The 15,766-nt window shown below is 32.6% G+C and overlaps 1 protein-coding gene across 1 annotated transcript in view; it reads left to right on the forward strand.

The window, feature by feature from the left end:
- LOC123657386 overlaps positions 1 to 15,766 on the forward strand; it is a 54,853-nt gene that overhangs the window by 10,731 nt on the left and 28,356 nt on the right. The window contains exon 2 of the mRNA XM_045592939.1: positions 12,528 to 12,657. Within this exon, the coding sequence (XP_045448895.1) occupies positions 12,528 to 12,657 (130 nt within the window). The remainder of the gene's footprint in view (positions 1 to 12,527; positions 12,658 to 15,766) is intronic.

Raw genomic sequence — 15,766 nt, forward strand, 5'->3', positions numbered from 1 at the left:
TTGCAATCTTTCATAACTAGCGCATATAATAATTGCTAACAAGAAATGAATTTATAAAATCGAATGTCTGTTCTATCGAATGACTAGGATTAGATAATTACTACTTCAAACATATCCAAAGGCGAATATGATCAATAATATAAAATGTAATCCTAACCTTAAAAACTATTAAATTTAAAGTCGCTGTACTTTTTATAAAACAGACGAGTAACTATTATTTTTTTTAAGACATCACAACCTGAGTTAAAAATAGTACCGAGTAGTAATGTTGCTTACATGTCAAGCTTTTTATCGGCTACGACGAGCAGACGCCAACGTCGGCTCACAGACGCGATTAGCTTGCACGTACGATAACTTGAAGTGGCAGTTTTTTGCGCTGCCATCTGATTTCCTATCTTAATAGAGTAGTGTGCGCTGCACATAACATGTGTTTTTTGTCGTATGTTACATTTATGTATTTTTGAAGTAAAACTTCTTTACGTACGCTTGACTTGGGGAGCTATCAAGCTGTCAAAAGTCAAGCTGGTGAATGCGTGACGAGAGCGTCACGAAAAGTGTGATCAGGCGAGGCGAACGGAGTAAGAGAGAGAGGTGCGAGCACATACTTTCTTTCTCTCTTTCTCTCATAGCCAATTACGTTTCGTATATCTAAGACACAGTGCAGGCCTATTGCTAAAGAAGTTTTACTTCAGTCGTGTGTTCTAGCACACTCGTTTTTTATTCCTATTTGACTGACAGAAAATTACGTCAGATCGTCGAGCACATTTTGAACAGGTAGTTTTTGTTCGGTTTCCTCGTCGAGGCTAATTGCTGATGAGGTGGTACTTTGTTGACAATTAGAGTAAAACAGACGTATTTATTTTTACATTATGATATGTTAAAAAAAAAATCTTTTCATTGTTATTTGTTATGAAATGCAGTGCGAAATACAATAGTAGAAAATTACGCTGTTCAACATTACATAAGTATAACAATTTAGATGTTTAGACCAGGGTTCGCCAAACCGATTCATAAAGGTAACCGTTTGAAACGGTTACCGTATGAATCAGTTACCGATTGAAAAGGTTACCGTTTCATTTCGGTTCCAAAACCGTAATAAAACGGTTACCGATTAAACTGTAATACCGAAATATAACGTTATGTATTTCGGTTTTAAGTGATTCGGAGAAGTAACAGAGAGCGACAAAATCTGTTAGCCATCGTTTAAAATGAAGAATCTGTAATGTTTTTTCTATAATGTTTTGCTTTTATTGATAATGCTTGGTTTTTCATAAGACTGGCTTCTTTAACTATGAAAGTAATTAAGTTTTTTGTTTTGAATTATTCGTTATATGCAATGTAAACATTAACGCGAAAAAGAGATGAAAACTTGCTCGCACCACGCCCGGGGCCTGTCGTCTATCACAAATAAATAAGATTTAAGTAAAATCACGCAACACACGGGAGCGAATGAGATAGAGATATGATGTACGTTCGGACTGCAATCCGAGCTAGCGCAGCGCAGCTACAAGAACGGGAATTGCCCGCTTAAACTTACGACGCGAACGTTATGCCTACTACCGGTTTATTTCGATACTGTATTACCGATATGATTCGGTTACCGAATGATTCTCTTACCGTTATTTTGATTCGATAAGTACCGTTTTATAAAGGTAAATAACCCATACCGGAATATCCCTGGTTTAGACCTTACGTTTAGTTTATAAATGTTTATTTATTTTTTTCTGCTCTACACAGTATATAAACGTTGTAATTATTTTGTACCTTATCATGAAATTTTCCTTAACCTTTCTATTGCATTTAAGGCTTTATGCGTTTCCCAATTAATTAAAACTTTATTTACAAAATTCACTTAAAAAATACACGATCTGATTTATTAACAATTTGAAGTTAATACATATTATAACTATTATCAATAAATCTATCGTAAAACTTCTAAGATTCGAATATTTTCTCGGCAATTATTTCAATAAACATCATCGAGACGAGCGATGAACTCGAGTTGAAGGAACGTCTCGCTCGGATGGTCGATCACTGTCGACAATGTGATATAAAAACGTCGCCTACGAGTACAACAAGGGTTAGACTTACGTTAATCTAGTACAAACAAATGCTTGCTCGTGGGAATCGGTAATTACAAATTACATGTCGATATATCGAGGTGTAGTAATAAAATGATCGGTATCTGCTGTTGTGCGTACGGTAAACTAGGGTTATTGCGCCTGTTCGCGTCCACTTAGTGCAGTTGGCAAGTTTGAAGAAGAAAATAAAAATGTCCCCGCACTAATTTCTATGAAAAATTTATTTACTGTGTTCGTTATATAGTCTATTTAAAGATTAATTTTCAGTTTTGCTCGAAACGTCTTGTTATTATTTTATTTAAATACAAACTTCAGAATTAGGCGATTTACCCAGTTTGCGTCCATAAAATCCAATTTGCGTCCACCCGCTGGACCACTTCGCGTCCACCAGCTTAGAAAAAAAATAAAGAGGTGATATTTTTATGATAATGTAAAGAGAGGTTGGATTTTAATAATTTATTTATTGAAGAATTATAGTTATTTAAAAATCAACATATTAACATTAATAAATCACTATAAAGAAAATAAAACACCTATTTATTCTTCTAAACATTGATAGAACTTAAAATTAAAAAACAAATTAGGTACCCATGTATTTAGTAAGTAAATAATAATTCCACCTATAAAAGGAATTTTAAAGGAATGTAAGCAATCTAAAGGATCAGCCTGCAATTACAATCACAGCAGCCTTTCGCAGTCGACTACTGGACATAGGCCTCGACAAGTTCACTCCTGTGTTTTGCCCATAGTCACAACGCTGGGCAGACAGGTTGGTGACCGCAGGGCTGGCATTGTCGTACTGAAGATGCTGCTGCCCGTCTTCGGCCTGTGTATTTCAAAGCCAGCAGTTGGATGGTTATCCCGCCATCGGTCGGCTTTATGAGTTCCAAGGTGGTAGTGGAACTATGTTATCCCTTAGTCGCCTCTTACGACACCCACGGGAAGAGAGGGGGTGGCTATATTCTTTGATGCCGTAAGCACACAGAACCACAAAGATCAGCCTAGATTAATAATTATGGAAACAAAATACGAGGTGGACACATATCTCCATTCGCATTAAATATTAATAATACCGTTATGTTTTCTTCTTCGTTACTTGGTTTTATTTGATACTAGCTGTGCTCGCGACTTCATCCGCGTGGAATTAAAAAAAATATTGTTCTGTTAGTAAAATTAAAAAATAAATAAATTTCTAAAATAAAAGTACCCTAAGTTACTCCTTATTACATTAGCTATCTGCCAGTGAAAGTCCCTTCAAAATCAGTCCAGTGGTTTCAGTGATTAGCCGGAGCAAACAGACAGACAGACAAACATTCTTAAAATGTTTTTATTTATTTATTTATTTTATTTTCTCACATCTATTATTACAGGCATAACCCAATTCATTAGACATAGTAAAGGAGACAAAAAGCAAAAGGAAAAAAAAAAGTTAAACTATAATTAAAAAAGAATTAGCTGACTTAAGCATAATACTAAAAACAAAACAATGTAACATTAATAAATATAAAAACATTAAATTCAATTCTCATAACATATTATATACAAAGTAACTTTTGCGAATTCACTCCACGAACAAGAAAAAAGGTCTAGTGTGTCAGCCACCAAGTTCAGCGTTCTGACTGAACGAGCAAGGGGTCCGTTGCGAACTAGCTCGGTTCTGCCGTGGGGTACTGCAAATAAGCTCGGTCGCCGCTTTCGTTGTAGATACCTATCGGGTACGCTCAAATCTATCCACTGCAGTAACCCTGGATTATTGACAACACCGCGGAATAATTTTAAAATATAAGTTGCCAGAGCCAGCTCTCTCCTAGTCTCCAACTTGTTGTATCGAACCATGCCCAATACAAACAATGTTGAATACATCAAGGGATACAAGGGATACACGCCATTAAGCCTAAGGTAAAGAAACCTGGTGAATTTATTTTGAATATGTTCCAGCATGAGACTGTATTTGACTTCATGTGGAGACCATACTACCGCATTATACTCAAGCTGACTTCTTATTAGGGCATCATACAGTAAAGAGATTGCTTATTTTGGTATATGTACCGTGTATAAATCAATATGCATTTAGTAAAAAGCTGTTACTTTAATATTACAAACAGACACTCCAATTTTATTTATTTGTGTAGATAAGTTTTGTACCCTCTTGGTCTGCACCCACTGATTTTGTCCAATATCGGAATAGCATATTTTTTGCATAGGTGCTTGTCTTACCGATTTCCTCTTCTCTTGAATGTCATGCAAAACTTCCCTTAAATCTTCCTCTGTGTATGTTCTTTTTTTCTTCTTCTTATCTGCAAAGAACTCATCTTAAACAGAAAAAAAATAAGAAAGAAATTACTTATTTCATTCAAAGTAGAATAGGTATTAACTTGTAGTTATTAGTTTTATGTATTAAACTTATAGAATTAATTTAAGAAATGGACGCGATTTAGTTTTATTATTAATCCCTTTAGGTATAGTTTGCGTCCATTGCGGACGCAAAGTGGAAGTTTTATAAATTCGGTGTAGTAGTTCGCGTCCACCTTATTTTAACTGTTAACTATAAAAAAAATAAGCAAATTCATAATTATTATAATTCCTTTTATCATAACCAACGCCTAGAAACAGCTATGTATTCAAAATAGACATAAAATAATAAAAGACTTACCTTCAAACGAACCGCTGCCCACTATTTTCTTCTCATTATTCCGTGCCTTCGCGCTCTCTTGTTGAACAACTATTTTTTTTACCCGGGATTGCTTGGTCGCACAGAACTTTTGTCTATGCGTGCGTGCCTCTTATACATTGAGGTATTGCCGGTAATTACTTTTCGACTTATTGGTGTCTTAGTATACTTAATTTCGAGACTTTTGAAACTGAGATCCGTAAAATGGACGCGAATTGGGCGGTGGACGCGAACAGGCGCAATGACCCTATATTAGGTACTTTTTTTATACAACTAGGTCGGCAAACAAGCGTACGGCTAACCTGATGGTAAGCCGCGTGGATGGAAGTCGCGTGTACCAGCTAGTATGGTATAAATCTGATGAAATTAGTTTTAATTCTATCATTAGCTGTTCTTTTCTGACATGATTGCTTCGTACGTTTTCGTTAACATCTTTCCTTTAATCTGTATACACAGTTCACTACATAAGGTTCGAAATTATTGCTCAATCAATCCTTGCGTGATAAGAAAGTGGATGTACTTCAGAAAATATTAAAAAGTTTTTTTTATATAAAATCAATTTATTTAATTAAAATTAATAAAACTTACTCGTCCCTGCGGATTATATTTATTTTCAATTATATTATATTCAAATACCTTTAAAATTGCCTTTATCGTTATATTATCAAGTTGACCTTGATACTTTAACTTATTGTTGTAGGAAATACCTGATATATAATTATTTAATTTCATTTACCGTAGGAAATACCTAATAAAAATTATTTAGTTTCATTCTATGTTTATAAATAAAATATTAAAGATTTAAAAGTAATCACAATAAAATCTTAAATATATCAGTAAAGTTTCCGTGTACAAATTACTTAATTATATTTAGAGGTAAATTATTTTAAAATAACAAAAAATATATTAATCCGATAAAAAAATTATTTAAAAAAAACCTCAATTTATTTTGTATGTTGGATTAACAAAAGTTTCATACTGAAAGACAATCTCATATTTCGTGTATTGAAGTAATTGTACGTAGCATGAATAATATAATTTTTGAGTAAACTACGAATGTTTGCATTTATAATTTTAAACGAATCATCTGTTTACGTCTTCTCAGACGCACCTGTAGATATTCTTATTATAAACCTGTTGATCCACAACGTAGTAGTATTACCTTGAAGCTTAGTACTTATTGTATTTTTTAATAAATATTCACATCATCATCATCATCATCACATCTTTCGCAGTCCACTACTGGACATAGGCCTCCAGAAGTTCAAGCCAAAATAAATATTACTATATAGATAAATATAGCGTTTCATACTAGTACTTGTTTAAAAAATACTAATAAATAATAATAAATAAATATTTACCACATACACACACGGTCATCTGTTCCTAAAGTAAGCAACTTAATGCTTGTGTTATAGGTGACAGCTGACTGGTATAGCTACTTTTTTTAATAAACATACGTATATAAATAATACATATATAAATAAATATATATTACACTCAGATTAGGGGTGGGAATCGAACCCAAACCGGAGCAAAAAGGCACTACAAACTGCGCCAACGGGCTAGTCCTATGTTGAAAAGAATTACAAAAATATTCATAGAATTTTGATCAGTAAAGTCTTAAAAGCCATTTCGAGTATATTTTAGACGACTTTTTGTTTTTTATTTTTGTTTCATACGATAATGTATTTTTTTAGGACTATTATTCTATAGTAAAATTCTCTAAGGGTAAACTTATCATTATCTTAGGAATTACGGCGTTCGAATAATAGTATTTTAAACAAGTAAAGATGGGAAGTCAAATACAACGCTGAATAGAGTCAAGTCGGGTCGCTATAGTGTATACATGAATATTTAAAAACTCAAGCAGTCGACTACCTGTCGCCGCGTGCCAGCCACTTTCTTTTCCAAGTAAAAGCCGTGACAGCATACATAATACGTATGTTTACCGATCGTGACAAATGTTAGCTTGGAATCGTGTGATAACCAAAATCAATTATTATATGATGATACTATTACATTTATATTTTCAGTCACGTCCATATTTTCTTTTCCGTATTAAGTGAATGCTTTGGAAAGATTTATACATAAAATATGTTGTGTCATGTCTAACTTGTCTGTTTGCACCACGCTTTTAATGCGCCTTTTGTAAATTATGCATATTGTATGTTTGGTTATACTTAACTTGAGTTATGGAATAGGAGGAAATTTCCTGATCAAAATATAGAGCGACCCGACTGGGACAGTACCCTCGATCTTCACGAAGATCAGAGCTAAATAATACTGCTTTCAAGCAGTATTGTGTACCTGTGCAGAGTAGGGTGACCAAAGCTCCTAGGGGGATAGGGAGTTGTCGGCAACGCTCTTGCGATGCTTCTGATGTTGCAGAAGTCTTTAAGCTACGGTAATCGCTTACCATCAGATGAGCTGAACGCATGTTTGTCGACCTAATTATATAAAAAATACTATATTAAAAATAAAACTTAAATAAGTATTTTGACTATCAAAATACTTATTTACTAAACTAAACAACACATTTGTGTATGTGTGTACCTGTTAGTTAACTGAACGTGTACGTAAATTTTTGTTACTATTGAAGTCAGAAAATCTCATATTAATTAAAACTATTTCGCTTTCAATATTGATATATTTTGCCTTTATACAACTGTTCATTAAATGAAAATGATTCAAAGTCGATGTCGGTATTTGCTAGAATTTCTAATCGTTCGTATTACCGGTTTCTCACGATTAATACTCGTTTGTTACGTTCCACAAATGCCGATGACAAAGCTATCTGACGGAATTCCGGCGCAAACAATGCTATCTATACATGATATATACTTAAACTGATCTCAATATCGAGGATGATGAAATAAGTTTTTAATTAGAGATGCTAGAGACGCTTATACTTTGTTGTATTAATCATTCATAAGTATAGACTTATTATGATTTAGATAAGTAAGGTCTTTAGGTACTAAATATAAAATTAAACTGACTCAATTTTAAATAAACACGATTCAGTTTGTACCACTTGACTGCTGGGCATAAGGCTTCTTCTATGTAGGAATGTAGGAGCGTAATCCACCACGCTGCTCCACTGCTGGTTGGTGGATATATTCCTTACTGTGAGTAACGATCACTATAATGTATTTATGACAACAACGAGACCGACAGCTTAACGTACTGTTTATGGGTATAAGGATAGACGTCCATATCAGAAATAAAAATATCCTCGATGAGCGGGAATAGAACCCGCAAAACGCCGCTGTTTAAGTGATTACTTGACATACGCACTACACCAGAGCGGTTGATATTGGTTGAGCGGTTATAAAATGAATATATATTTTTATTTTATTATATTAGTATGTATCGAAATCAAATTTCATTTAAGGATATAATTTGTCACTATGACTCCTAAATGCCATAGCTATGAATAAAACTAACATGTTTTATTTCATTTAAATATTTAATCTAAGCCTACAATCACTTCCCTTTCATTTTTCTTCTTTCTTGTTATTTCACTTTGTAACTAACTGTTTGTATCTATGGAATGTTGAAACTATAACCAATTTTCATTATAATTTATAATAAAATTAATTTTTAAATATTTCGATATATTTAATTCTTTGTTATAAATTTGTTCTATATAAAACTGGAAATACGAGATATATACTATGATAAAGATCAAATTTGTGTTGAAACATTTTATTTCCTTGTAAAATTGTTTTAAATATGACAAGAATTTCACTGTATCTTATAACCTATGACTTAGCTTATATACAAATGACTTGCATCCATGTGGTTTCTAATGAAATTCGTTGCGAATAATCTAACTTTCGTACAGTATATAACAAATCCGGAAGTCACTACATTCCCTTCCTTTTTCATCTCTCTCTCTCCTTTATCCCTTCATCCACCAACATACTAATACGGCTTCTCTGTGGCTTCAACTGATGTAATTTAACCACTGTTTAAGCGACGGTAAATAATTGCCATCGTGTGAATGGACGGTGTACGCTGTCTATATTGTTCAAATTCTTAGCTAGCTTCATTGCTAATCTAAATGGTTACAAGGTTTACTCCAAACGGTTATTCCGTTAAAGTCTCAAAATCTAAATTTCCGGTGGAAATAACCTTTATTGCGTGCAAGGTGAAAAATAATAGAATTGATTATACGATAAGTTTGTCCAGAGGTTTAGAAAAAACAGAGCTTTTACAATCGAATTGTTTGTTTGAGCTTAACGAAACTGAAAGCGCTTCTAAACGCTAAATGTTGTTATTGGATAAGTTCTCTACCAAGCGTAATGGTCGTTATTAGATGTTTATGATAATAATTTATATTTTTTACTGTTTGGAATAAAGGTTGAATTAGGAGATAATGCTACTAGGCATTAAATCGCTTTTTATTCCAACTATTTTATTTAATAGTAAGACAGAAGTAGTTGTTTAAAAGTCCCTTTGCAACACTGAAATAATAATTCCACTAGCGGAAAATTTGCGACTTATTATTATTTATTTATAGTACTATAAAACAATAATCATGTTTACTATGAAATCAATTTATTGTCCCGCAAGAACTTCCTTAATACGAACTAAAACTGTATCACTAACTGAGGTATAGTAGGAAATTTCCTGCTCAGATATGGAGCAGATCTTAACCCTCGATCTTACAGACGATCACAGCTAAATAATATTGTTTTCAAGCAGTGTTGTGTTCCCGTTGGTGGGTAAGGTGACCAGAGCTCCTGGGGAACAGAGGATAAGGGTTTTTAGTTACTGTTATTATATAACTATTCATATTTTTCTTTAATCGAAACAATAAATAAATAAATAAAGAAAAATAGACGAAAAAATGAACAATAATTAAGAATCTAATAAAATAGCTTTCATCTAGGAAAAGCATGTATTATGTTCTACTTAAATGTTTTTGACATGTTGTTTGTAAGAGCAATACTTACTACTACAGTAAGCTCGTATATTTGTTTAAATATTATTTGCTTCTCTGGTTTTTTGTAATCGTAGGTCGTGTTCAAGTACTCGTCTCTGCCGTTGTCCCGGTTTTTGTCATAGACACCTGGTACCGATATTTTCGTTAAATATAACTTATCTCAGTAGGGAGTGGAGCAGTGTAGTGGATTAAGTAACATTCCTAATATGAAAGTAAAGAGGATACATGTGGATATACGCTGTTTCATTTCGGTTTACTTTTTATAGAAGTGACAAATCTATGTTCACCTATGCCTAATATATATATAATTATTTCTTCTGTGCGTGTGTTTGTGACTGTACTCCTCCTAAAAAGTTGAACCGATTTGGTTAAACAATTTTACGTATATTTTTTGTGTTCATGGATGGTTTGAAAAAATGAAAACACAATTCGACCAGGTAGATGGCGCTGCTATCGGTATGTCAGCAATCTAATTTGGTAGCTGTGTTCCGGGCAGGACAACGTCTGCCGGGTCCGCTAAAACGTATACAAAAAAAAAAAAAACAGCCGAAATTTATGTACGCGCATAACTTTCGAACGACTTCATCAAATAGTAAAAATTATTTTACTGTACGAAGTTCCCCGGCTAAGCTATTTTAATTATACATTATTAAACCACAAAACTATGAAATAACATAAGTAAATGTAAAAGATTCCTTTGCTTATTAAATGTAGAATAAGTTACCTTTCCCTCTAGTGCGCAGGTTGATCTTGTGTATAATCAATTATCTCCGCCCCTAAGTGATGGTCAGGAATGAGACCGGTTCGCCGCCTCTATCTCCACCAGATCATGACAAAAATAAAAGAATATTTTTAAGTTTTATGTACAACCGCTAGTGACCGATGTGCCGTGAATACAAATAGTTTCTTTATTAAATTATATGTAACTAGCTGTGCCCCGCGGTTCCATTTGATCATAAAAATAGCCAGAGTAGTAAAGCCTATAGTAGAAATAGGTTTCCTTGGTAAATGGGCTCTCCAACACAAAAATATTTTTCAATTCGAACCAGTAGATCCTTAGATTAACTAGTTTAAACAAACTTTTCAGCTTTGTAATATTAGTATAGATATATTTTATCTAATAAAAAAAAAAAAGTTTTGATTTAATTGAAACTAAGTTACCAGTTACCTTTTTGGGGCGATCTTGTATATCATATTATCGTGTGTGTGATGTTATTTACTTCTGTGTAATTTACGATTTCCGTCCAAACTGACAACTAGTTATTTTATTACTTAAATTTATTTTTGTTTTGGCGCCAAATAAAGAAGCGCAAACTGCGAAAAGTGTATTATCATGGTAAGGAGATCGTGCAGCGGCGTGCGTTGTCGTACCCGAACTTCATATTCAATTTTTGTATTATTTTCGTTTTGTAGCCTTCACTTAAGATCACACACATAAACCTTTGATATTAAATTACCTTTGATAGTTCGGCTTGTATTGAAAACAACAGAGCTTTAGTTGTGAATTTTTGACATTGTAAACAAATTTCGACACAGGTGACCAGCCCACTGCCACTTCAACTTGCTAATTCTGTGGGCTATGTCGGTTACTTTCGTTCTCGCGGATAGTCTCATTCATCATTATTTATTTCTCATTTTGTTCTTGTCTTGAATTTTTTGACCTTTTCATATAAATCTTTCCGTAGTTACTTGTTGGAATTAGGAGTGGGTATTTTATTAATAAGCACAAATTCGAGTTACATATCTATGTATATATAATGTGTGGCAAGTCAAGGTGTGGTGTGTTAATGTATAGTAAAAAACATTTAAACACATGCGAAGTGTACATTTTTTGTGTCTGTTTTTATAGACTATAGGTATAAGTCTTATTATTAACCTACAATTTTACTCTGTTCTTTTGACAAAAAACATAGCCGCTACATTAAATTATTATTTTAATTTTATGAGCATCATATAATTTTACGAAATATATTTGAAATAACTTGTTTGAAATTCAAAACAAATATAATAATTGTGTTTGCTCGCAAACGAAAAAAAACCGACTTCAATTACATCGACGAGTAATACAACGTAGATCGACGCAAAAATACTCAAGTAACTGCGCGTTATCAAAGATTACTCAAAAAGAAGTTATCAGATCTTAATGAAATTTATATGTGACCACATGACAAACATCAGCTTTCGATTAAATTAAAAATTATTAAAATCGGTACACCCAGTAAAAAGTTATTGCGGATTTTCAAGAGTTTCCCTCGATTTCTCTGAGATCCCATCATCAGATCCTGGTTTCCATATCATGGTACCAAACTAGGGATATCCCCTTTTCAACAAAAAAATAATTATCAAAATCGGTACACCCAGTAAAAAGTTATTGCGGATTTTCAAGAGTTTCCCTCGATTTCTCTGGGATCCCATCATCAGATCCTGGTTTCCATATCATGGTACTAAACTAGGTATATCCCCTTTCTAACAAAAAAAGAATTATTCAAATCTGTACATCCAGTAGAAAGTTATGCGGTATAATACAACGCAGGTCGACGAAAAAAGCGTCAAGTAAAAACGCATTATTAGATATAGCTCGAAAAGTAGTTGTTAGATCTCATATAAATTTAAATGGGACCAATTGGCACACACCACCTTTCGATTAAAAGAAAATTTGTCGAAATCGCTCCACCCAGTCAAAAGTTCTGATGTAACATACATTCGAATTGAGAACCTCCTCCTTTTTAGGAAGTCGGTTAAAAATTACGAAGACGCGTGTGTCACGATTAAGCAGAATTGTTCATGAAGAAACTGTATTTAAGTCTCTCTTCTGTTGTTTCAGACTTATGTGACGGATCACACAGATGTAAACTCGCAGTCCATACTAGAGAGCCTAAATAGCAAGTACTACTTCTACACGAGGACGCGGGGATTGTTCCGAATCTGTTATCCCAAGGAGCGACCGCCTACAGGTAAGCAATTTTACTAAAGTACATTGTAACATATACCAAGTAATAACTATAAGTTCTCCTAAAATCATTTTAAGGTCCCATTTTATATCAAGTTTGGTGTTTGTTTAAACAGGAATAAAGGACAGTCTTGCCAAGTTCTTCTTATTTCTTTTTTCTCTCCAAGATATATTGTGGCTTACAATTCGTGATTCCATTTTCCCTTGTACATAGATATTTATAGGAAGTGATTTGGCATTACTTTTCATATGTACTTTCTTCTGTTTTGAAATGTCTATTTTTATTAATGCAAATAAAGAGAAATTCATGTTAAACATGCTTAAACTCTTTCAAATGATCACGAACTATTTAGCGGTAAATTATCTTTACTTATCCTATAATTAACTCAATTCATGGTATGCAGTTCTATGGAATTACGCTTTTTGCAAATCGTTATATAAAAATTGCCTCACGCTATATAAATAATTAATAAATATTCATGGAACTGTTAAAGAAATTTACTCAGGTTTTTAGAATAATTTTGTTCAATAAACTTATTTAAATAACCATAGCACATATCATCACTAAAAAGACTAAAATATTTTTTTTACAAAAGCTTGTTTTTGTTTTAAAAAAAAAAACGTTTCAATTTAATCAATCCTAGTAATGAGACGTCAAATACTCACCACTACATTAAAATTGAGTACAATGTATTAATCATCGTGTTTATCCTAATTACACACAGTTTCATGGTAATGATTAGAGGCTATTGGAGCGCAAACAAGTAAAAGCTTAGCAATTATGACCCTAAAACACCTACGTACATAGGTTAATTTAGCTTGTCTATAAGCATAGTTTGGTTGAAGTAGTGTAGCATAGTAGTGTAGTGTACGGTACCAAGGTGTATAACTGCGTAACCATTACGTTTTCAAATCATCTTAGACCATTATTTTCGCTATCTTCTTCTATGGAATCTTTAATAGAAAAAGTATGGCTACGTTTGTATGTGTGCTAATTTAATTATTCATTTCGTTTTAACTTATTTTAATACTTTTCATTGCACATTATTATCTATTTTATTTGTATTCCAATTAAATACACAAATAAATATGTCTATAAACTAAATTTTGTACTTTCAATATTCGTCGTGAAACCGGGTTACAGTATTTTCTAAAATTTAACGGATAATACAGGAATATCGACGCCACACAGTGATGATTTTTCTTGAAATTTTAGGCCGATTTAAGTACTTAAGGAATTTTAAAATTTAGTCATCGAAATGTAACGTTTTAAAGTTTTTTCCTTAGTTATTCATTAGCTGTTACTAATAATGTAGTTATCACCGAAATTGTTTGTATCACTAACAATTTATTTCATAACTCTATAAGACATTAAATTATCATTACCATCTAAACTTTTAAACATCAAATGTAATATCCAAAATCGTCGACTATTAATATTTAAAATTAATAGTAAAATTAGATGCGCGTTGAGTAAAATAATCACCCCAGAAAACCAGTGTGAAAGGCATTCTCGAGAATTTAACCTGCGCTCCACTGTTGACTCTTTAGCCTAGAAAGTTACGCATTACGAATAGATAATAGATCGCCACTACAATTATTTATCATTAATTTTACTTTCCATGGACGAAGTTTCTTTAGGCATCAATCTTTGATTTTATCTTCTTTGTGAGTTGACAGGACAAATATGATTGTTTTGTAAGACGTACAATATGCAAAATTTTGCACTAATGACATGTTTGTATTTAATTGATTGTTGTTTTATAAACATTAAATTGACATCGAGTTTAATTTTTATTTTTTTGGATAGTGTAGTTGTGCAAGTTGTTTTATTTGTGTTGTTTTTAACTTGTGTTTGTAACAATGTTGTTAATGTTTCATCTCAATTAAAAATTATAACTACTTAATTCCTAAGTAATTAATTAGTTCAATGAAAATCAATATACATAAATCGTTGTATCAGTATTAAATAAAGAGGAAATTTAGGTATATAATAACTTGACTAGCCCGTTGGCGCAGATTGTAGTGACTCTGCTTTCTGCTCCGAGGGTTGTGGGTTCGATTCCCACCCCGAGTCTGGGTGTAATATAAATATTTATTTATATATTTATATATGTATTATTTACAAGTAGGTTTATCGAAAAAAAAGTAGCTATATACCAGTCGGCTGTTACCTATAACACAAGCATTAAGTTGCTTACTTTAGGAACAAACGACCGTGTGGGTATTCTATGGATATTTATTTATTTAATAAATATAGCTCGTTTATACGTATGTATAAAGATAAAAGTATAAAAAAGAGGAAGGTGATCGCAATATTATATTAAAACATTTTTTTTAATTCACGGTCAACAGATAAAGAACCTAATATTATATAATATATTAATTTAATATTTTTTTTTACACACGAAAACCTTGTAGCCTTTGTATACTTTAATAAAATAAAGAGCATTATTTAATGATATTATTAATTGACTTACGTCCTTTATATACTAGGCGACCTTTTACAACGTAGCAGACATTTCCTCCGGGTCAAATGAAGGTTTCTTCGAAAGTACGGCTCTAATTTCCCATCATACATTCAGTTTGAGTGACACGCCTTACAAGAAGCGATACAAGACCCGTCAAGTATTTAGGACGGTGTGAATATAATGTTAATTCGAAGGTCTAGGACGCGGTTGTACGTGGTTTGTATAACAATTAATTCTAGACAATGAGGTCATATTTAAAATTAAATTATTTTTATGTTTGGTAACAAATTAATTATTCTGATTAAAGTAGAAACAAATAGTTATTTTAGTAATCGTTTAACTTTCGGTTCCGATGAGCTAGTTTATTTGATTTTGCCTTGACTTTATTATGATGTGCTGATTTATTCTAATATTATAAAACTGAAGAGTTTGTTTGTTTGTTTGTTTGTTTGAACGCGCTAATCTCGGGAACAACTGGTCCGATTTGAAAAATTCTTTCAGTGTTATATAGCCCATTTATCGAGGAAGGCTATATATAATCACGCTAAGACCTACAGGAGCTGAGCACGAATGAAGAATGTTTTAAAATGGGGTTTTTTGTCCCTTTTGAGAGCTTCCACTGCGTAAACAAAACTTTCGCAA

The sequence above is a fragment of the Melitaea cinxia genome, chromosome 10, assembly GCF_905220565.1.
Source record: "Melitaea cinxia chromosome 10, ilMelCinx1.1, whole genome shotgun sequence".
NCBI classification, from domain to species: Eukaryota; Metazoa; Arthropoda; class Insecta; order Lepidoptera; family Nymphalidae; genus Melitaea; species Melitaea cinxia.